The sequence below is a fragment of the Chlamydotis macqueenii genome, chromosome 3 (assembly GCF_036417535.1).
Source record: "Chlamydotis macqueenii isolate bChlMac1 chromosome 3, bChlMac1.mat, whole genome shotgun sequence".
In the NCBI taxonomy this organism is placed as follows: Eukaryota; Metazoa; Chordata; class Aves; order Otidiformes; family Otididae; genus Chlamydotis; species Chlamydotis macqueenii.
In genome coordinates this window covers 104393311-104416409 of record NC_141558.1, presented here as the reverse complement: position 1 = coordinate 104416409, position 23099 = coordinate 104393311, and the positions used below count along the sequence as shown (strand labels likewise).

Genomic DNA, 23099 nt, shown 5'->3' with positions numbered 1-23099 from the left:
TTTTTCCCATCCAGATTTAATGTGAGGTCTTTGTTAGTGTTATCAGCTGCCCTGAGTGCACAGCATCATTAAAGAAAAGCTGTAGTGCATGCTTGTTGCCAATTAATGCATCCTTAGGAGACTGGTCCACCAAAGGATTTGTTTGCCCACAGGATTTTTCAGATATTTCCTTTCCTTCAGGCATTTGAGGAGATTCTTCTCTCGTCAAAAGCTGGAAAAACCCAAAGTAACTGAAGAAATCTTATCACAAACTGTTTCCTCCTTTGGCCTCATCCTTTAGTTAGACTGAAGTCTCTAAGTGGAGAACCCGAATTTGAGTGTTGTAGTTACTCTGGCCACTATGGTTTAATAGAATTATTGGTGAAATCTAGGCTAGCGGACTTGCTTTCTATAGTTGAAGTGTTTTTTTTCATGTACAGGAGTGCTGGAGCTTTTTACCTTGTAAAGCAAGAACAGTGATGGATAGGAGCCAGAGGAATCCAATTCGGGTATTGTATTGCTCCTGTTGCTCAGTGTTTCCATGCAGAGGGTTCAGATTCAGATATTTTTTTTTTTTTTTAATCCATGCAGATTTAGTATGACCAGATTACCAATGTGCAGAATGTGATCACAGGTGTATTGGTGCATCTGCTGTCATATATGTTTGTCAGTGTTTGTCTTTGCATACTATGTGCTTTTTCTAGAACCTAATTTGTCCTTCTGGCCCAAAATCCTGCTAAATTGTACTACATAGATTAAAAAAAATCTATCTCCTAACTTTGTTGATACTCTAGCTAAGGTAGGAGCAACAGCATATTTTCTAACCACCTTCTTGGCCTTCGGTTGCAACTTCGGTGCGGTGCTTTGGTTGGTGTGTCCATTCCGCTGAGTACCTGTTCAGTGAACGAGTCAGCACAGGACATGGCACAGGAAGGAATAGGGACTGAAGGTCTAGGCTGTGAGACAGAAAACTGATTTGTGCCCATCTATCCTTTTTTTTTATTTTTATTTTTTAACTGCTGTTACTTTCTTTGACTTACGCTCTTGGTTCCTGCCTTTGCGCTGTCCCTTCTTCCTCCAAATGCCTTAATACTGTTGCTCCTCACCCCACATCTCTAGGCTTCCCACCTACATTTCCCCACAGACAAACATTCCTGCCACGGATTGTGGCCATCTCCACTGCCACCTCCGCTCCTTCCAGCCCCGGGCTGCCCAGTGATCCTGTGCTCCCAGCACCGGGTCCCTCTCAGTTCCCCCCAGGCTTTCGCCCCTGCAGTGTTGGCCTCCCAGGGAGGCAGCTTGGGGGGAGCAGCCCCCCACTTGCCTCCTTCTGCGGGTCAGGCCAGAATGGCTTTTGGGCCAGCAGCATAGTACTGCCTGTGCTAAAAAAAACCATAATATAAGTATGGTAGGCTTCTGAGGGTTTTGGGGGGGTTTGGTTGTTTTGTTTTGTTTTGTTTTTTTTTTAATTTAAGGGTGTTGGTAGTCACTGGGTGTCAGTAACCGTTGCTGAGCAGATCATGACAGGCAGTTTTGTGTCATTTGATTTAAATTATTACGCTGTTGGGCTTTTTCCTGCTCACGCAGACCCTGTTAAATGCCGCCATGAAATAAACAACCTGCCCTTAAAGCCACAAGATGATAATCATAGCGCATTTGATCCGCGCGTTGTATTTTGTAAAAAAAAAGTGAACCGGCAAGAGGTGCTGACTGGCCCCCGGGTGTGCCAGGGAGCGGGACGTGACCCCAGCCCGAGCCTGCCCGGCCCAGTGGAGCCCTCTTTGGTGGCCCTGTCCTCGGCTGGCCCCCGAGGCCCGGCCACCAGCCACCGGGCCTGCTCCCTCCTCCCGCCCCGCCCGTGGCCGGGCGGGGCTTCTAACACGCGAGGGGCGGCCCTGCCGCCGCCTCCGGTCGTGACTCCGGTCGTGGCTGCTGCTCCCGTTCTCCGCCGCCGCTCCGCGCCCGCCGCTGCCGCCGCCATGAGCGCAGATCCCGTTGTCTTCGTCGCCGCCGTCAGGACCGCCGTCGGTGAGCGACCGGGTCGGGCCGGGCCGGGCGGCGGGTGGTCCCCCTTCCTTGGCTGGGTGTCGCCCGCCCCGGTGCCGGTGCTGAGCTCTCTCTCCCTCTGTGTCCGCCCAGGCTCCTTCAACGGCGGCCTGTCCGCCCTGCCCGCACACGAGCTGGGGGCCGCCGTCATCCGGGAGGCGCTGCGGCGGGCCGGGCTGGCCCCCGCCGAGGTGTCGGAGGTGATCCTGGGGCAGGTCCTCACCGCAGGTACGGGGGCGGCGGGGGGGGGGGGGGGGGCTTAGCGGAGATCTCCCTGCGCGCAGCCGGGCGGTGCTGGGCGGGCTCTTCCTCCCCACGGCCACTCCCGCCTCGGGTGTCCCGTGGGAGCAGCTCCTCAGGTTTGGGAGCATCGTTCCCGGCCGTTGAGGAGGCCGCTCGTTAACAAAGGACTTGAGCGGGCTGCTGGCCGCTCTGGATGACCAAACCCATTGCTGGGTGTTTGGAAAGGATGTGGTGGGGGGATAGGTTGGTTTTTAAGGAAAAAAAAAAAAAAATCCCCAAAGAAGCTAACAGCATATGTGTGGAAGTCGGTTTCTTTCCTTTGTTACAGCATCCCTTCTCTTGCGTTGGTCATCTTGTAATTTTAACATCGCGAGTAACGATAACTCTGAGATTTTTAAGAGCGAGGCCTGAATTTGCATTTATCTGCAAGATCTGTGATACCGCTTGCTTGGAGACAAATATTTTGATTTAATGAAATTGCAGCTGATTGATAGGGAATTGTTTGTTTTGAACCATCCCCTGCTTTCTCCAGGGTAATGATTAATCAGCAGAGTCATCGGGCAGGTTTGCATTTTAAAGGCAGAGGAAGAAAATAAAGGAAACAATTATTTTTCTCTTAGTTAAAGCTGATCCAAATTCCTGCATATTTTTAGCTCTCTGAATGATGTGCTCTCCTCATCCATTTCTTTGCATACAAAGAACATTACTTTGGCCTGGGGAAATGCAGATAAAGAATGTTTTATTTGAATATAGCACTCCTACTCTCTCCATCAGGATTACAAGAAAGAATGGAAGCTTTCAGGACCGTCCTTGCATAATTGTGCTTTTGGTTTCCACAGGAACTTTTAGGGAAAGTTGTCTGTTCATGATGCACGGGAGATGTAAAAAAGAAACCCTTCAGCAAGCAGCAATTTAAAGGAGCTCTCATCTTGCACATGTACAGCAGGCTAGCACTAACATGAAATTGAACAGATGGCATTTCATCTGACCTGCAGTCAAAAGCAGAGTTGCAGATATAAAACTTTCAGTAGCAAGTCCCTGATCTTGCAGATATTTTATTGATCAACAATACAAATGAGAGAGGTAACTGAGCTCCTGTTTACAGATTATCGCTGGGAGCTTCTCTATCTACCAACTGAAAAGGGGAGTGGGCTCTAAATTTTGGTGGAATCAGGGTACCTGTTGTGAAAAGTGACAAGGCCAACATTTGTTTTTTAAGAACAAAGGAAAGATGCTGCCTGTTCCTGCAGGTGCCGGCCAGAACCCCGTTCGGCAGGCGAGCGTTGCTGCGGGAATCCCTTACTCTGTGCCTGCCTGGAGCTGCCAGATGATCTGCGGGTCAGGCTTGAAAGCGGTGTGTTTGGCTGCTCAGTCCATACTGACGGGAGACTCCAGCATCGTGGTCGCAGGAGGCATGGAAAGTATGAGCAAGGTAAAGCCAACGATCGCACTCAGCATTACGCAGACTTACTGGGAGCAAGCAGCGTTAAGTTATGTTATATTTCTAGGCTAACGCTCTGGAGACAGATTGAAAGAGCAACTGCAGTTTCTGCTCTCAGGAATGAATTGCAACAATTGACTACAGTAGCTTTTTTTTTTTTTTTTTTTTTTTTAAAAAAAAAAAAAGCAAACAGACTTGATACTGTAGCTACTGAGAACATGCCATGCAAACACACATCACATTTAAAATTCCATCTTAATTTCCATCTAGCCTTGTTGTGGTGAATGATTTGCTTGTGACAGCTGGCAATAGACAAGGTTTTTTTGTGTTGCAAGAAGCCCAAAGAACTGGAAATGTTACTGTTCACCAAGCAATCTGAGCTTGGAAAGGAAGCGAAGCACTTTCCTTTCAAGGTATTCATCCCAAGGCTGTATTGAGGAGTGGCGCTGGGTGGGTGATCTTACACCTAACAATGGGGTGGCCTCTTCTTCCAGGGTTCGCTAGCTGCCTTTGCTGAGGGTGATGTTGGTGTTCATTGGGAACCACCTAATGCAGACTGGTAGGATTGGAATATGTAGCCCCAGGGATGATTAATTTGATCTGTAGAGAGAAAACACTTGCTGCTTGGTGATCTGCTGCTGGGGCGATGCACAGGCCAAACAGAGCATGCCAGCTGGCAGGCTCTGGAGGGAGAGACAGAGCGGGGAGCTGGGGAGACTGCCGGGGTTTGAGGTAGCTATCTGCAGCTGCAAGGCAGGGATCTGTCTCTTCAGCCATCTGGCTGTATTATGCACTAGAGATATAAAACATCTAACTCCTTTCAAAATACCTTCTTGCAGGCTCCTCATGTCATTCACATGCGAGCTGGGGTGAAGATGGGAGAGGCTTCCCTGCAGGACACTATCATCCTTGATGGCCTTACGGATGCTTTTTATCAGTATCATATGGGTATAACAGGTAAGCGGTGACAGTCCAGAACATGAAATGGTTAACTGGGGAGGGGGGAAGTATTCACTGACAGGAAATTTCAGAAATCTGCAAGTTTCAGATAAGGTGTTTCAAGCTATCCTTAAGTTGTAGTCATGAAAGAGAAATAAATCCCTAATATTGAAAGGCATTGAAGACATTTTCTGCTTTCTTTGTAAAGCTACCCTTTGGGGTTTTTTGTTTTGGGGGTTTGATTGATTGTTTGGTTTTTTTTTCTGTCTGAACTAATCTCACTGCATCTCTCTTGCATCTGAGCAATTTAATTTAATTTCAGGAAAAATAAACCCCGTATGTAACTAACGGGAGCATTCGACAGGACAGATTTACAGTGGGGAGGAATTATGTAAAGTGTACTGTGGATACACATGGTTCTGCAACTTGAGGTTATCGCACCCTGGATGGGGTAGTTGGCCAACTGCATTTTCAGACCCCGCTTATGAAACGGAGTAATTTCAGAACTGTTCCCTCCTCTGAAGTAGCTGTAGAGAGATCTGAGCATAATAATCCAGAGAAGCAATAAATTAGAAAAGCTTGTTTGCATGTGTATTTAACTTGATATAACATCTGGGAGGAGATGTCCCACAGAAATTTCCACCCTCAAAATAAAATATAGTAGAGATTGTGAGCAAACAAAACAAGGAAATGGGAATGGAAACTGTTCAACAAGCTTAGCTGCTTGCTGTAGCACGCATTAGTGACTACCTTTGTGCTTACAATTTTACGACTTAAAATGTTAGTGTTTCCTTATGGCAATTTGCATTTTGTTCCTATTTCAGCTGAAAATGTGGCCAATCAGTGGCAAGTCAGCAGAGGGGAACAAGACCAACTTGCTGTACAGTCACAAAACAGGGCAGAGGCAGCACAGAAAGCTGGCTATTTTACGAAAGAAATTGTTCCTGTTGTTGTACCTTCTAAAAAAGGTAGGTGTGAATGAGTAATGAGAGCTGATTTTAAAGAGAAAATCTGTTTTCTACTATGGCTCCTGTAATCAGGGTATGGTTCCCAGTTCTACAGCCTTTTCTGTAAGCTGTTCTGTAAGGGTGTAGCCTGTTGCTCTCTTTTTCAATTTTCAGTGGTTATTTTTTTTAAATAAGAGAGAAGCAATGCAAATGTGGAATATCTAAATGTAGCTCTCTGCAAATACTACTACTGTCTGTTTTACTGGAGGTGCGATTGCTCCCCAGGCAAACCACTGACATGTATTAGGTATGTTTCTCTCTAGCTCTGTTAGGGATATAAACAGACCTGTTATGGTGCTTGAGTCAAAGGTCTACTTCTAGAGCAGGGGAAGTCCCCCAGATCCTTGTGAGGTGGGTACAAAAACTGAATTTTCCAAACAGAAATCAAGAATCAATTGTTCGACATTTGCATTGAGTAGACCCGGTGGGAGAAGTTCCGACATTAGGCTGGCTACAAACTAGTGACAGGCTTTCCTGATACCAGTTTAATATTTAATGAAATGACGTTTAACTACTCTTTGCAACAAGATTCCTGCAAGTATCATTTGGAAGATAACCTTCTGCTCAGAAGAGAAGCTATTGGCTTAGGAACAGCAAGAGCAAGATCTGCTTTTGTATAACCAGGCAGCATTTTGTTAGTGTTTGTCTTCAAAACCCCAGCTGTCTGTCCTGCTGGAAGCAGCTGGAGGGAACTTTAACAATTTGAGTTGGAAGCTGTCTCTGACAAAAGATGGCTTGTTGGTTAAAAGGAATGTGGTGTCTGTTCCTGATCAGCCTGTTGTTTGTGCTGGCTTTCTGATCGAGATATATTTGTGTGTGATGAGACTCTCCTGTGAGTATAATGCTCTTATTTTGCAGGTCCTATAGAAGTGAAAACAGATGAACACCCTCGACATGGGAGCAGCTTGGAAACAGTGGCAAAGTTAAAGCCCTGTTTCCTGACAGATGGAACCGGGACAGTAACAGCAGCTAATGCTTCAGGTTGGTTCCTCCGGCTAAAACCGAAATGGATAAGAACAGTAGCTGCTTGTGGCTCAAGGCAGGGTCTCAGCAAGGGGTTAGGCTGCTGTGTGGTTACTGCTGAATATATTTTGCAGAAAATTACAATGTTTTGGACAACATAGGTAGAACTCAAATAGAACTGTGGTGGAGGACGACTTTACAGATGAGTTGTCTTAGCAGTTCGAGTGTTTGGACAATAACAGCAATATTTGATATGCTGGAGCAAATAAAAACTACATCCTCCCTTTTTAAAACTAGCTGTCTAGTAGTTTCTAACACTGCAGGTCTAGACAAAAGAGAACTTAACAATTCATGTGTGAAAATGTTACTCCTCTGCGAGTAACTCTCCTGCCACAGACAGCTTTGAAACTTCTCCCTTGGGTCCTGCTGCTGCCTCTTCCAAAGTCCACCTAATGAATCTCATGTGCTCCTTTTTCAGATGGTGCCTCAATTCTTCCACCTGCTGCTTTCCAAATAGAAATCACAAACCTGTCACATTTACAGCTGTATAGATACATGACCCCTTTTAAGTGTTTGTGGCAGAGCTCAGACTTGGCTGATCTGAACAGTACTGACCTAAACGAGTAAAAGATTTGTGATTTTTGCTTTGTCTAGATTGTGAGCTTTTGCAAGCAGGAAATGGTGGTACAGTAAAAGCCATAAAGCCCAACAGACAGATACATACGAGTTGTTTGTCATTCCACAGGTATGAATGATGGAGCTGCAGCTGTAATTCTAATGAAGAAATCGGAAGCTGCTAGGAGAGGTCTTATGCCTTTGGGTCGGATTGTATCTTGGGCTCAAACAGGTATAGATCCATCTATAATGGGAGTAGGGCCCATTTCAGCAATAAAGCAAGCTGTAAGTAATCATCTATCTATCTGTGTATCTATTATTTTAAAACTTTTGCTTGTAATCACTTTTCATTTTCTGGCCTTGTCTTGGTTTTTTCTATATTCTAAGGAAAACTTAGTAGAAAAAATAAACTAAATGAAAACAAGACTTAAAATAGCAAAGAGTGTATAAGATTTAAGATTTCTAGTGCTACCAGGCTAGTGCTTACTTGTTGGGGAAAAAATAAGTAAATGTGTATGGATGGAGTAGAGAACATAAACTAGTCGGGTTTGTGAAAGGCCACCTAGATAACCTCGGAGGATAAAGATCAGATTTCCTGGATAAGTATACTGAACTTATTTGGGGATTATTTGGTCCTGCCACGATATGGTCCTGATGCTATGTCTGACCAGGTTTATTTTCAGATCAATGCCTGATTGTAATTGCAGTAGTACAACACTGAGAGAAGGGCAAGTGAGTGCACCTGCATTAGAAAACGTGATAGTGCCCTTTGTGCTTCAGTTTGCCCTGCGAAAGGGACCATGCCAACTGGATTCCTTTCAGATTAAACTAAACAAGAAGGTGCACTCCAGAACCGCATCTCACGTGCTCGGACCATTATTGCACCCACCCGTGCACTCTGTGTTCAGTCCAAAGGACACCGTTCTCAGATAAAATGCCCTGAGTGAGCAGCTCCTCTGGTGGTACCACGCTGCTTGCTAACACAGACGTAGCCTATGGCAGCCCCAGCTGATTATTTGTTAAAACTGCTATGAAACTGAGCATGAAAAGAGCTCTTGTACAGCTGAGGATAGATTTGCTTTATTAATCTGTCTTAGTTTTATGTATACTGTCCACAGGCATTACTTTGTTCATCTCTGAAACGTTCTGGCAATGTGTAAGCCTAACTTGAACTCACCAAAGCTCTTTGGCTTTTAACGGGAAAATCAGAACTGCAATGCTGAAGCTTTTTCTCATCAGATCTTAAACTGTTCTTTTAAATCAAAGATGCTATGAATGTATATACAATACACATTTTTTTTAGTTTAAATTGTAGAATAGACAAGCTGTATTTAACTACCTATAATTTTATAGGTACTCTGAAAAAGGACACTCTTTCTTACAGTGAACTCCATAATGTGTTATCAAATACTCCACACCCTCCACATATTATGAGTTTCTCTCTTCAGAATTTCATAGTAGCACTTTATGGTGAGAGAATGATGACGCCGTGCATTTTAGTGTTGTAACAACATAGTGAATCTTAAAGACAAGGCTTTTCCCAGAAGGTGAAGAGTTTCCATACTATCTCTGTAACATCTAGAAGAACGATGCCATTCTCTCAACTGTAGTCTTGAAGATGCACCAGCCTGGCTAGCTGGTTGTGAAACATCATTGCTACAGATAATTCCGCTGATAAAGCATTGTTAGAAACAAAGTGAGTGGAAGTAAAAAGGTGAATGTGTGAAACACGCCTAAGCCTGTACCCAAGCAGGCAATTGCACCACAAGAGTTTCTCAAGTGAAAACATGAGCCAAACTGTATCTTCCAAAATACCCACCTGTGAAAAGCTTTCAACTTAAAGGCAGGAGAGGCTGGACAAATGACAGTTGACACCCACCACTAATAGTCGTTTCACTTTCCTGGGTAAAAGTCTGTATTAAGCAGTGAGCTCTAATGGAATCAGACACGTACTGAAAAATGTGCTTTTAATGTTAAAGCCTACTTTTGAAAACACTGCTTGTTCTTCTCTTAAGGACACTGCATACAGCATGAGTACCACGATTGCATCACCACCAAGAGGTGTGTAAAATTAGTCAAGATTTTTTAAGAGCAGCCAGCATGTTACAGCACATTGTACTGACTTGCTGACAGTGAAATTTTGCCTGTTGTTTTCAAGAACTGTCAGCAAGCCTGGCTATAAAAATTTGTTTCAACTTTTTAGAAATGGTGGCTCCAAATTACCCAATTTAAGTCTTATAAAAAGCCTCCATCAGTGCTGAGGAAAACGTAGAAAATAATAAAGCCTCTATTTATTTTATTTCCTCAGGTTGACAAAGCCAGCTGGACTCTGGAACAAGTGGATCTGTTTGAAATTAATGAAGCCTTTGCATCGCTATCTGCTGCAATAGCCAAAGAACTGCAAATAAGTCCAGAAAAGGTAATGAATATATCTGAGGCCATCATTAGTTTGCCTCCAGTAATTCAAAGCTGTCCCATGCTGTGCACCTGGATTGTATTCCACGGAGGTGAGAACAGCCCTCTTGCAACCCCTTTGCCCTAAGCAAAAAGGACGGGAACCCCAGCAGGCATTTCCTTACGCTACTCTGCATAGCTTTGCTGGCAGGTGCAGTTTCCCAGCTGAAGAGGCTGTAACTTTGTTACAGCGGATTTGTTTGCATCTAGAGAACTGCTTGAGCATGCAATTAACTTCAGAATTTGAACTTGCTGCTGGAAGTATATTTGTGACCGTATTCTTCCAGTGATGGCAAAACCTGCAGGTACTGGTCTCGTCTCCCTAAATTCACCCGTTATCTTCTGCGTAAAGATGAGTCCCTTTCAGAAGAAATACTAATTGTAACAGTTGTTGCATCCATGCTCAGTTTCTCCTTGGAAGGGTGGTAGCAGTTTCAGGCTTGCTTACTCACATAGTCCTATGAAGGACTATAACCAGTGAGGTAATTAATGTTGAAACTCAGCTAGTTAAACCATTTCTTATCTTGAACTTCTGTATTTTTTTTTTTTCAGATTAATGTCCAAGGTGGAGCTATTGCTCTTGGCCACCCTCTTGGCGCCTCTGGCTGTCGCATCCTTGTTACTCTTCTACACGCACTTGAACGAACAGGTGGAAAACGTGGTGTTGCTGCTCTGTGTATAGGAGGCGGAATGGGAATAGCCATGTGCGTTGAGAGATGAATGTAATCTAACAAATAACTAGTGCTAACTGGCTTTGAAACAGTTTACTAATGAACTTCTAATCATGGAGCTTACATTTGTTTGTTTTGCATGAAATTAAATAAGCTTGTTCCATTACTTTTTGCCACTGTCATTGCCTTCACGTAACAATTAGCAGCTACTGCAGGCGCTCTAGTTGCTAACACATGCTAAAGCTTAAATTCTCAATGCAAGGACCAACCTCACTTTCAAAAATTAATTTGTTCACAAGAAAGTAGCAGCAGCATTCAACCACTTGTTTTATTAACATTTTAGTTACAAGAGTGGGAAATGTAAGTTAGACAAACATAAATAAAACCTAAGTTATTCTTCAAGTGCTCCAGAGTGAACTGCATCCTCATAGCACCCTCTCTCTTCTTTAGTCTCAGGGTGCAGTTTAATAAGATCATCAATTCGAAGAATTGTAATTGCAGCTTCTGTTGCAAACTTCAGGCTCTTAGTTTTGACCATGGTTGGTTCAAAGACACCGGCTTGCTTGTTATCGCGAGGTTTTCCATTGATCAAGTCAAGACCAATCCTGCAAAGAAGAAATATTGTCAGAGAGGTAGAAAAAGTAGAACTACAGCAGGGAATATGCTGTTTAACTACTACTGGGTCCCAACGACACATACATAGGACTGAAGGAGAGAGGAGATGAGTTTGGTGATAACCTACACGCTTTTTACGTGCAAATCAGGGTCCAGTAAATTGGCAGAACAATTTTCCATCTAAGTCCCCAACCCACTTCACTTTAATAGCCTTCCTACTGACAGGTACTTGCCATTTCAGATTTTTGCGATCTGGGTTAACTTGAGCCTCGTTGTGGAATGCTCTTAACTTCGCAACAAGATCTGTTGCATCCTGAGCAGCATTCACTGCCAATGTATTTGGAATTATTAAGAGAGATCTTGCAAATTCTGCTATTGCAAGTTGTTCACGGGATCCCTAGAAAGAGAAAAAAAGTTTTTAAACCAATTGCTGCAACAAAAGAGGAAAAAATACAGCCATGATCAAGAGTGTCAATAGGAGGTAGGGGTTTTCACATGCAAAACTTATTTTTGGGCCAAAGAACAATACAGACTAATTATCAGAGAAAGAATAACTCCCATCCTCCATTTTAAAGAAGCATCTTACATTCTGTCAGATGATTAGGTTTTCATGAACCACAGAACTGACTTCTAGTAGAAGAAAGCAAATGCTTGAAAATTCACATTGTCTTAGTTTAACGCCTATACATTGTTACTTCCTGGCACAAGACTTACCATGCTGGTTGCATAATTTTCAAGATATATTGAAAGTGCTGCCTCGACAGCACCACCACCTGGGACAACAGATTTGGATTCCAATACCCTTTTAACAACACAGAGAGCATCATGTATAGATCGTTCCATTTCATCGCACATGAAGTCATTAGCTCCTCGTAAGATGATTGATGCTGAAGTACGAGCCTTTGTACTGGGGGAAAAAAAAAGAGAATTGGAAGTCAGCTGTGTTGAACAGAATATAAATTAACACTCTTGCTAAAATTTTTCTTCTAAAGCTAAGTTCAGTTGAACCAGATTCTTTTGATGTCTAAAAGAAAATCTTAACATTGCACCCTTGCAAGATATGTACATTGTAACTCAGTAAGTCAATATTTTGATTTCTAATATGTGAGAATGTAGTCTGAGTTTTAGTCTTCTAGAGAAAGCTACCTGACCAAAGTATGACAGACATTCAATCCTATTCAATAATACCCAATTCTATTTTTTCTTTATAAAAGTTCTCTTCTGCGTAGCCATCAAGTGAGCTAATAACTGCCAATATTACAGTATAAGCAGTCACGTAACTGCCACACAAATGCCATGGTCAGAATATTTCATTCACAAACAAATGAGACTACAGGAAGTTGAACACTGAGAAGGGATACTGAAGTAGCGGAAAAATAAATATCCAAGGTATGTTCTTGTTAAACAAACTGATACTCAAGTTTCCAGGTACCAGAGAGCAGTAGCACACTAAACACTTCAAGGGAAAATCGCATGTGTGTGGACAGTTAATTCTTGCCCTTCTTACTCATAAAAAAAAAAAAGCGCTAAATAATGTCTCTAGCAACTTAATAGTTTTATTGTAAATTTTAGGAAAAAAAAAGTTTATAAACAATTTTTAAAGTCTATCTAACCACCTGGTTGTCTCATACAGTATGGCTGACGAAACTGTTGTCTAGCCCCAGCAGAAGAGATTACATACTGATACTTTCACCTCTAATTTGTAGTGGACTTGCAGACTCTTTCCCATGCGTATAACTCCTCATACTGCTGAGACAGCATAGAAGTAAAAAAATGGGACTTTATCTCAAACTTAGTAGAAAGTGTACACAAAGCTGAGTATTTTAAAAAGGATTCTTACTTCTTGATTAAAATCAGCTCATCATCACAGATTCTCTCTTGAATAACCTCTTCTGCCTGTCCCAGCATTAATGCCTCAAAACTCTCCTCACCTTCAAGGTTTGCAAGGGTTGAACATATGGTTGCTTTAACAAACAAACAAAAAAGTGAAATTAGCATTCAATTCTAGCACATCCTTTGCCGACTTCCCAGAACAGGCATACAGAAATGGAAAACAGAAACAAAAGCAGCGTAAGTAGATTTTTCTTTAATTTAACAGCACTTCTAATTGTCAGGTAGCATTCAATATTCTGCAGCTTATAATCAATACGGCTCTTTTTGCTCAACTCTTACAGCACTTGCTTTTCCACAGCTAGTACAAGCTCCTCTGCTTTACCATAATGAAAATGCTTTCTTGCAAATTTAAGAATTGACTGATAAAATCTGTGTAGGACTAGAATTTTTTTCAGTATATATTTAATGACTTAGGAATTCTTAATTTGTCTTGAACTATCTAAACAAGGTACTTAATAAAACTGTCCAAACAGAGACTTATGAATGCGTGCTTAACAAAGACTTCTAAACACAGATTCTGGCTCCCATTTCCCAGTGCAAACCAGCATTTTTTTTCCCTGTTCTATAAATCATCAGCAGTCAGCTCCTACAGCACTCATCTACTTTGACAAAATGGTCACTTAAAAGCAACAGTAAAGTTAAAACCTAACAAGAACGGCTCAGCTCTACTCATTCACTCCTTGAATGGCTTGCATGTTAAGAAGCCATGTTTTCAAAATTAGTTGCTAATACCTGAAAAACAGCTTTTACTTAAAAAAAAAAAAAAAAAAAGAGGGACAGACAGATATTTTTACATTTACATACCTCCAGATGCCTTAGCAATCCGCTTAAGGTCTTTTTTTACAACTCTTCGTACTGCCATAGCACCAGCATCCACAAAGTATTTCAGACACATATCATCAATACCTCCAGTGGTGAGAATAACATTGGCACCAGTGGCCAAAATCTTCTGGATCCTTTCTTTGGTAATATCTGATTCTCTGCAAGGATAAAGTCAAAGTTATAAAAATGTATTTAGAAGTCTGCAACCACATTCTGTCAACCCATTTCCTGAAATCTTAATGCAGAACTCTGCAAGGAGAAGGAACCATGGCACAAACATACTTCATTTCTTGTCAACTGACTTATTCCAGTTCTGCCTCTGGAAGTGAAGACTTTTACCATTAATATTTTGTACTGTTGGGAAATATTAACATTTAAAACTGTCTCAGCTACTCAAGCTTCCACACACCTCTGCCTTATCTGGTCCAGCTTCTCAGGGTCTGAGATAACAACCTGAACACCAAGCTTCATTTTAGCTTTCTGCAGGCTGAAGTCAAGGCATGCAATCTTGGCATTAACTATTCTCTTGGTCATACCTGATGAGAGAGAACAAGAAAAACCCAAACTTTTTGTCAAATCAAGTTAATAGAACATCAAGTTAGCAGTAGAGATTAAAACTAACGCTACTTGCACATTTCAGATTTCTATTCAGTTTGCTTCTCTGCCTCCAGTTCTCCTCTAGTACAGAAAAATGCTAACAAAGACTGACATTGGCTCCTCACAAGGGAGGTGCTTATGTTCCAGAAGATCAGTGTTACCATGCTGATACTGAGCTAGGGAAACTCAGTAACTTACCAACAATTTGTGGATCACTACTACCTAGCAGACCCTAGCCTAGAAACCACAGGTTTTCTTTATTCTTGTTTAATTGTTCTGGAATTGAAAACCCACGTGATTTGCAACTAATGCATTCAGTAAGAAGATCCATGCAGAAAGACTAAGAGGACCAAGTTCACACAAAAGCTTTACGAAACATAGCGTGTCCTTACCCTGTGAGCCCACCACACAGTTCAGAGCGTAACCATTCACAAGTATGCTCTCTTTCTGGCTGCGGCCATGTGCCTTCAAAACATTAACCGAGTTGATTGGATATCGAGCCTGACCCTTCTGGTCTGTGTATTTAACTGCCAGGGCAGCATCCACCACCATATTAGCAAAGAAATCACCATCACTAAAATGCTGTTAAGGTTAAATAAAAATGCCAGGTTTTTCTAGAACTATGAAGTAAAATGCAACCTTCTTTCCTCTAGTTTCACTCCCCAGGTACTTGAATTCTGTAACGCATTCTTCCATTCACACAACTCCTTGTCTACTCTAACATGTTGTAGGGGAATGATACACCGTTAAAGCCATTGTGACGCGCCTAACCTGGTTTAAATAAATTCATAAAGTCCGAACGTGTTTTCCTATGCCATATAACAGGACCTGTGAAATGTTTTTCACACTCCTGTTATAAAAATGACAGCTAGAATATTATACCTCATTCATAAAACCTGCTGCAGAGATAGCTACTCAAGCTCTCCAATCAATCACTCTCACTGAAATAACTTGATCAAGTTAAAGGATACATTCCTATAATTTTAGAGGACATTGATGTTTTAGCAGCATTGATCAGGCACTCCCTGCCCAATTCATCTGTGTTAATAATAAGATTTTCATTGATGTAGCGAACTGCTTCCCTGTAGAATAAAGACAAATACTGGTCAAGAATTCTATCCCAACAAAGATACAAACCTCACATGTTTTCAGCTCTTCTTAATGTTATCTCAAAGAACAAAGGAATGAAACCAATTAATCTTCTAGGACTGTAAAATGACATTTTTGTGTGAGACTAGAGAAATTCAAAGTAAATAAAAAATTTTTAAAAACCCCGCTAACTTAAAAAAAAAGGCCAAAATACACACCCAACCCAAAATATCATACCCACTGCACCACGAAGTCCGTGCTAAAGCAGAAATAAACAAAAAGCATGCTGCTATTGTATCTTAAAAATGTAACGTACTTCAATTGTATTAGTTTCTTACTTGCAAGCAAGTCGGTATCCACCAATAATGGAGGTAGGATGAATTTTCTGTTTCACTAGCTCATCTGCATTTTTCAGAAGTTCTGCAGCAATTATTACCTGTTTGAAATACGAACACTAAATATTCCATACAAGCAAAGTAACTACCTGTCACCACTAAGTGAAAAGTAGAATCACAAATAGCTGTCCAACATCTACTCAGTGGAAACAAGTACTTGCAATCTGGAATTACAGTTTCTGACATCCTAATTCTGCCCCCAACCCCAAGTTGTCAGAAGTCCTAGACAAGTTTTCAACACACAGCACCCCTGTTAGTCCTAACACTTTAATTTCTCACAGCTGTCAAAAATTAAGAACTTTTATTCAGATTCTATCCTCAACCTTCAAGAAAGAAAAAAAAAAATCTGCAGTAAGCAAATTCCAGAGTATCAGCTGCATATGGAAACTACCACCTCTAAAAAACCACATCTAATTTATTTATTCTGTAACCTACTTTAAAAAACTCTGTATATTTGACGTACCACTGAGGTTGTCCCATCGCCAACTTCTTTGTCTTGCAGGTCTGCCAGCTCACAAAGAACTTTTGCAGCTGGATGTTCCACTTCTAGCAGTTTCAGAATGGTTGCACCATCATTAGTAATGGTCACATCCTAATTTTTCAGAAATACAGTGTTAATATGTAGTTCTATTATGTTTTTACTGAAATTAATTACTAAAGTTAATTATTCATTATGAATGCCCATAAAATAACTATTTATACCAAATATTTACTGCTTCTTTTTAATCAGGAGTCCCATTCTAACAACATAAATCTTACCAGTGCAGAATCTGCACTTCCGTTTTATCAAAAAAAGTATTTATGTTACAGAAACTCATCAAACAGTTTGCACATACCAGATCAGTAGTAGGGCAGTGACTACCCTCTCACACAGTATTTTATTACGGCAGTCAGTAAAACCGCAAACTATCCTCATTTGCCTGAAATACTTTAACCCCCACTTATATACTGAGCATGATGCCTACGGTAAGAAATACTCTCTTTGGCCAGTTTGGGTCAACTGTACTGGCTATATCCCTCCCAGCTTCTCGCACCTGTACATTAGTAAAACCTGGGAAGCTGGAAAAATCCTCGATCTCTTTAGCAACAACTGATAACAACAGCGTATTATCAACATTCTTCATGTACCAAATCCTGTACTACATCCAAAATACAGCTGCTACTAGGAAGAAAACTAGCTCCATCCCAGCTGAAACCAGGACAGACCAATATTCCCAACTAGGGACAAGGACTTACGTGTTAAAAGGAGACAACCGTGCTACATAAACTACAGTACTAGATTCAATTAAAATCATGTAGTGTACATTACATGACAGCCAGCATGCTCAATTTTGCTGAAGTTCTCCTCCCTGCCCCTCTCAGAACCATGGAAAAAATATGGACGCACACATTAGACCTATGAAGCATCATAAGCAGAAGCACTTTCGCACAGAAATACAAGTCCTCCTGACACTTTTTAAATAAAGCTTACTTACCCCAATATCATCCACTAACATCTTATCCAGACCAACTGGCCCAAGAGAACTCTTCACAATGTTGGCAATAGCAGATGCAGCAGTAACTGAATAAATGAAACAAAGAAGTTAGTTTTCCAACTTTAGTGTGAGTCAGGTTTACAAGAAAATGTGCCAAGAACCCACGACTCAGAAACTTGAGATAAAGTGACCTGATTTAGGATTAGGTTTCAGCCTAGCTAAACTAGTAATGGCTTGCTGCTACTAAAAAAACCAATCTGTGCCAAACCTCACTCTTCCCTCCAAGCCAGTTCAGCTAACTAACCTGGCAAAACTAAACAGCAAAAGAACCGTTTTCTGCTGGCTTGTTAAGATGGAGGTCAGGAGAGCACTGGTGGTAGCCTAGCACAGCTTAGCAGCACTGCTTCCTTCGGCAGTCAAGAAAGTCAAAAGTGACCTTTTAGTCACCACTGAAGTAACATGAAACCTCTAATATATTGTTTAAAGGTTGTTCTGCCAACTTCATATAGGAAAAAGATACAATCAACCTTTTCCTTCAGACCGTGGCAAGTTTTTCTCTATCCCACAAGCATAGCCACTTAATCTGGAAATTGAAAAAGTGGTAGTATAATGGGAATAGTGACAACTCAGACCTTCACTTCGAACTTCAAACAATATAGCTTGCTTTGTTTTGATTTGAAGGAGTAATAGCAGTTTTGTTTAGCCAACTCTATCAGTTTTCTGAAAAGACCGTTGTATCATCAAAGTCGCCATTATCACATATCTCAGCCACAGATTAAGGTAATTCTCATTCTAACTGTTCTGCCTAAAGCATCGTCAGAACTGCATGACTCTCACGATCATCAGAAAGCAGGTCTTCACCTTCTTCCTTTGTCTTTTACTTACTAGAAAATTTAGAATAGCCTCAGAATTTGCAGCTTTTTCCGAAAACTTAGGATAAAATCCTGAGACACGTGGAACGCTATTGCGAATTACAGATAGAGACACTCATCTTGAGGACGGTCCTCTCTTTCCGAAGCACGTTATTTGCCTATGCTGGGGAGCAGTACACTTCTCCAGCCTCCCCTTCCCCACCAAGGTTCATCGCCCAGTCTGCAGGCCTTGCCAGCTCACGCCCCGCGAGTTCGGGCCGGAACCGAGCCGACCTCCCGTCGGCAGCCGCTCCCCTCCCCGTTTGTGCTTCTACCAGGGAAAGGGACGCGGGACCACTTCGCCACCGAGACGCCTGGCAGCGGCGCGGGATCGCGCCAGCCTCCTGTCTCCTCGTGGAGACTGTGGAGAAGGAGGCCTGCCACCCGCCCTCCCTCCCAACGGCTCCTTGCGGGCCGGGGCTGAAGGAAGCCGGCGGCAGGGCGAGGCCCTTCCCGGGGGGAAGCACAGGCCGGTAAGCACATGGCGGCGGTACCGGCCGCGCCATCTTAGCTCCTTCCTGCCCCTCCCCTCGCCGCTCACCGAGCCCCGGCGGGCAGCGCGCGGCCGTTACCGTTTTGCGTGCGGATCGTGTCGCCGCTGGTCCGCTCGCCGAAGACCGCCAGGGGCCCCTCCATCGCCGCCATCTTCCCGCCCGGCCGCCGCGCCAGAGGGAGAAGGCAGGCAGCGCGCAGCGGCACAGCACGGGCAGCAGGCCACAAGGCACGATGGGTACACAGCACGCCCCGCCCCCTCAGGAAATGGCGGCGGGACGGGGGAGAGGCCCCACCGCGCGTCGGGGGCGGGGCCACGGCCTGTCTGCCCAATCCAGGGCCGCGGTACGGCCCCGCCTCAAGCCGCGATTGGTGCGTGCCGTTGAACAAAGCCGCCACGCCGAGGGAGGGGCAGGAGGACTTCCAGGAGGTTCTAGAAAGTGGTGGTGGCTCGCGCGCATGCGTGGTGTGTCTTGCCTCCCCCCCACACCCCAGTCCACCGCTTCAGGGGCGCGGCGCGGGAGTGGCTGGGTTGCAGTCTGGGGCTTCTCTTCGGTGAGGGCTCGTAGTGCCGGGCGGCGCGTCCGCTCCGGGTCCCCGCAGGCGGTGCGGGGTGTTCAAGAGCTCAGGGCAACCCCGCAGCGGCCGGGCCGCGGGACAGGCCGTACCGCCTGCTTCCCGGCACCGTTTGTCCTGATCCAGCAGCGGTAGAGCCGCGGTTTGCAGCGCAAAAGAGTCAGTTTTGCTTTTAATACGGGTAGGCAGGTTTTTGCAGCGGCTCTGGTCTCTGTCCCGTGGCTTTGACGGGCGCTGGGAGAGGGCAGGAGCTCACCTCCGCGGCCGCTCCCTGGGCCCGGCTCCCTCTGCCTTAGACGCGTTGTAGGAAACAGCGCCCCGGTCTCTGCAGATGGGTATCAACTCACACCCTTTTTCCAAGGGAAAAAAGAAAATTAAAAGAGCCTCCCCGAGCCAGAGAAAGCTTTACTGACTGACACAACCACGTACTTCCCCAGGGGGCTTGCACGGGAGCGGGCCCTTAGCCGGCAGGACGGGAACCGCCCCCCGCCCGCAGTAAGACGGGGCAGGGAGGAAAGCAAGGCGGCGCTTCCGCGCGACATCCCCAACGGCGGGCGGAAGTCCTCCCGAGGCCGGCTTCCGGGGGAAGGGGCCGGCCTCGCCAAGATGGCGGCGCCCAGGTGCCCCTGAACAAGAGGGAGGTGACCGGCGCCCGAGGCCGTGGCGGGCACCAGCTCCTCATGGCGCTGAGCAGCCGCGGCTGCCTGTTGGTGGCGGCCGGCAGGCTCCAGAGAGGCGGAGCGGGTAAGCTCAGCCCTTCTGCGGTTCGCCACGCCAGCCTTTCCCGGCAAGGGGGGTCTCCGCGTCCCCCGTGCTGTCGGTGGAGGGCCGCGCCCAGGGCGATCCGGATGTCTCGGCGGGGCTTCTCTGCCCTGCGCAGGGCCCGGTCTGCGCCCGGCTCCCGCTTGTAGGGGCGGTTCGAGCTGCTGTGGGACGGGGGCGCTGCTGACGCGTCTGCGGCCGGGGCGGGCGGTCTGATAAGGAGAGGGCCTGCTGGTCACTGGTGAGAGGTGTCCGCTGCCTCTCTGGACCAAAAAGTCGTGTAGCAGAGTGCGTGTGCAAGCCTAAGTCCAAGTTCGTGTTTGTCAGTTTAATTAATGACGATTAGCCTGACAGGATCGAGGATTTCTACCTTGTTATTTGGCAGCGCTGTCACTGGTTCCTTGTGTAGTTCACTTCCAGTGTTTTGTAAAGGCTGATTCCTAAAGGATCTTCTAGTCACGTTTGAATTTGTATTTTCTGCATGGGATTTGAATCACTGTAAAAAACTTAATATACTTTTCATTTTTAGCTTACAGTTTACCTCATAAACTGGAAAAAGAGCTTGAACTCTGGCAATCCATCTATTTAATCTTTAAAAAAAAAAAAGCTAACTTTGCCCTGTTAACTTTCACAAGCCACATCATTCTATATTTTTTTTTCTACTGTCTGCACTATGTTTTTTAAACTCTAGAGGGTTTTATTTCCTGCTTTTCCCCAAGGTCTTCGTTTTGCATCAACCACAGCCAGTCTCAAAACTGAGACTGAAGTGGACACAAGCGAAAATGAGATTGTTGCCCCAGAGTTCACTAACAGGAATCCTCGGAACTTGGAGCAGTTGGCCCTGGCTAGGAAGGAGCGTGGCTGGAAGACAACGTGGCCAAAGCGTGAATTCTGGCATAGGTGAGTCAGAAAGTCACCAGCAGAAATGAAGAAACAAATAAAAATTCTCATCACGTGGAATTTCTACAAAATGCACTTTTTTAGTTGTTTAATCAGTTGCTCCCTTAGTTGTTCTTAATTAATAGGTGTCTTCTGTGGTCAGGGAACAGTAGGCTAGCATCGCATGAAAGTTAGCATATGTGTTGAAGTTCTGTTGTTAAGGTAGCAGTAATACTGCTTAAGTAACTGCTGTTCAGCTTAGAATTCTCCTAGTCCTGTGCTGACCATGCATCGTTGTTTTATTTCAGGCACTAATCTGTTGGGTTTTGGTTGGGTTGGATTTTTTTGTTTGTTTTTTAAGAAAATGCTGATTTCTTGTTCTCTGGAAAATAAATCCTTTTTAAGCTGGGGATTCCAAATCATTATTTTGTTCATGAGTAGAGAACCGCATTCAGTTTGTTCGCACCTGGAAACCTGGTATTGTATCAGTGCAGTAGGAAATAGCTGCTCCTAATACCCCGTGGTTGTGTGTTACGGCTTACGAAATACTGCTTGACCACTCGCTGGTCCTGACAAGTTGTTACCTGCTGTGTATGCAGAAGCCTTTAAGAGACTGCGTGGCAAACCTAGGGTTACGTTTCTGCCGGAGCAGTTCCCCTGATCCGGTGCATGAGCACCCGTACCGTGCTGTGCGGGCCCAGAGCGCTTGGCTTGCAGTGAGCGCTGCCGTGAGGCAGCGCAGGACTCGCCTGCATAACTGGTGAAAAGCTGCTCGTGGAATTTCACTCTGTTGAACTGGTAAAATGAGTCCTATTTTATGTTCTAATGAAGTAAGCAAAAATCTAGATAAGATAAAAGCAATGCTAAGAAATCATTATTGTATTAATAGCTCCAGTACATCCAGTTTTATTTAAAGTGAGTCACTTATGCATTCAGGCATTTGAATGTGTTCTCCTCCTTAGATCTGGAGAAGCAGTCACACCCCATGTTCTTTCTTTCCTTCACCCAGATTACGGCTTGAGCGGACGCAGCATTACGTAGAAGCCTTCGTTGAGCGCCGTAATGGGGATGTTGTGGTGTCTGCCTCTACCCGAGAGTGGGCCATAAAGAGGCACCTGTACAGCCCCAGGGGAGTAACAGCGTGCAAAAACCTTGGCCGCGTAATGGCACAGCGCTGTTTGGAAGCAGGAATCAACTTTGTGAACTTTAAAGCTGTTATCCCCTGGGAATATCGTTGTGACTCGGCAAGTACCCATCTCCCTACACTTGTTCGGCCCTTTTTAAGCATTAATTTTACTCCTCCTCACCGTTAGTTTTGACAATCCCTTCTTGCAATGCTCAAGAGGGTAACTTCGGACAAGCTGCGTTCCTGGCAGCATGCCCCAGTGAGGCTGTCAGCCTCTGCCCCGCCACACAACATGTCCACACTGACGTTTCGGTGCTGATGGCCTTTCTTTGTCTTCATTTGTGTCTTTTTCTCTTTTAAACAAGATTCAGGAATTTGAAAAAGCAATGGAGGAGGGTGGCGTTGTTCTGCGTGAGCCACGAAGAATCTATCAGTAAAATGGAGACCGCTGGGAAAACTTTCCAAGGGACGACGATCACTTCTTTAGGCGTGTGTCCTGACACAGTGAAGGTCCAGAGCTGGAAAAAGTTGGAATGTGGCATTTTATAATAAAACGTTTAAAAACGTGTGAAGTTGTGTCACTTTCTTGATTCTAAGATCATCAACACCTTTCTTTGAAGTCTAGAATAAACTCTTATAGCTCAGTGTGACGATCTAACAGAATTTACTTAAGAATTGAATAATTTCAAAGTATATTTTATTTTTTACATTTGATTTTGTATTTGTTCTAACCTGGGCTCTTTGAAACACTCACTCTCTGTACATGACCGCTCATTTCTGTGAACTGTAATAAAGTTATGTGCTAAACACGGTAAAAAGACTGAGTTCCCCTAACTCACCTTTGCCCCTTTCCCGCAGCCCTTGCGTTCTAACTTCTCCAGCCTCCCCGGCCGAGGGAAGCTGCGCCCCTGCCAGCGGTGGGGAGGGGCGTGCCCCTTTCAGTCTCTCCCTGACCCCCACGCAGCGATTTCCCGGCCTTTCCGAGCCCGAGCCTCCCCGGCCCCTGTTCCCGCGTCCCTCCTCTGCCTTTTTTTTTTTTTGTTGTTGTTGGGAAGAGGCGGGCACGCAGGCGCGGCGGGTCGGGGGCAGCGGGCAGCGCGGAGGCCGCC

At 44.5% G+C, this 23099-nt stretch overlaps 3 protein-coding genes and 1 non-coding gene across 4 annotated transcripts; 2 read left to right on the top strand and 2 right to left on the bottom strand.

Moving 5' to 3' along the window:
* Positions 1 to 1406: 1406 nt before the first annotated feature.
* ACAT2 (acetyl-CoA acetyltransferase 2) lies at positions 1407 to 10760 on the top strand. Its single transcript, XM_086743534.1, has 9 exons — positions 1407 to 2007; positions 2119 to 2253; positions 3519 to 3700; positions 4549 to 4666; positions 5473 to 5616; positions 6514 to 6636; positions 7364 to 7518; positions 9542 to 9652; positions 10240 to 10760. The coding sequence occupies exons 1-9, from the start codon at positions 1500 to 1502 to the stop codon at positions 10405 to 10407; spliced, it is 1644 nt and encodes a 547-aa protein (XP_086599660.1). The 5' UTR covers positions 1407 to 1499; the 3' UTR covers positions 10408 to 10760.
* On the bottom strand, positions 10662 to 18943 carry TCP1 (t-complex 1). The gene is made up of 12 exons (XM_086743533.1): positions 18728 to 18943; positions 17245 to 17330; positions 16233 to 16361; positions 15713 to 15810; positions 15257 to 15367; positions 14678 to 14859; positions 14098 to 14224; positions 13671 to 13846; positions 12814 to 12937; positions 11688 to 11880; positions 11207 to 11370; positions 10662 to 10963 (listed from the first exon to the last, which is right to left on the bottom strand). The coding sequence occupies exons 1-12, from the start codon at positions 18798 to 18800 to the stop codon at positions 10750 to 10752; spliced, it is 1677 nt and encodes a 558-aa protein (XP_086599659.1). The 5' UTR covers positions 18801 to 18943; the 3' UTR covers positions 10662 to 10749.
* Positions 17726 to 17861, bottom strand: LOC147601384 (small nucleolar RNA SNORA29). The gene has a single exon (XR_015258350.1). It is a non-coding gene; the product is annotated as a small nucleolar RNA SNORA29 (small nucleolar RNA).
* Positions 18944 to 19789: 846 nt separating the features above from the next.
* On the top strand, positions 19790 to 22562 carry MRPL18 (mitochondrial ribosomal protein L18). The gene is made up of 4 exons (XM_086745725.1): positions 19790 to 19967; positions 20705 to 20885; positions 21874 to 22108; positions 22356 to 22562. The coding sequence occupies exons 1-4, from the start codon at positions 19904 to 19906 to the stop codon at positions 22425 to 22427; spliced, it is 552 nt and encodes a 183-aa protein (XP_086601851.1). The 5' UTR covers positions 19790 to 19903; the 3' UTR covers positions 22428 to 22562.
* Positions 22563 to 23099: the final 537 nt, after the last annotated feature.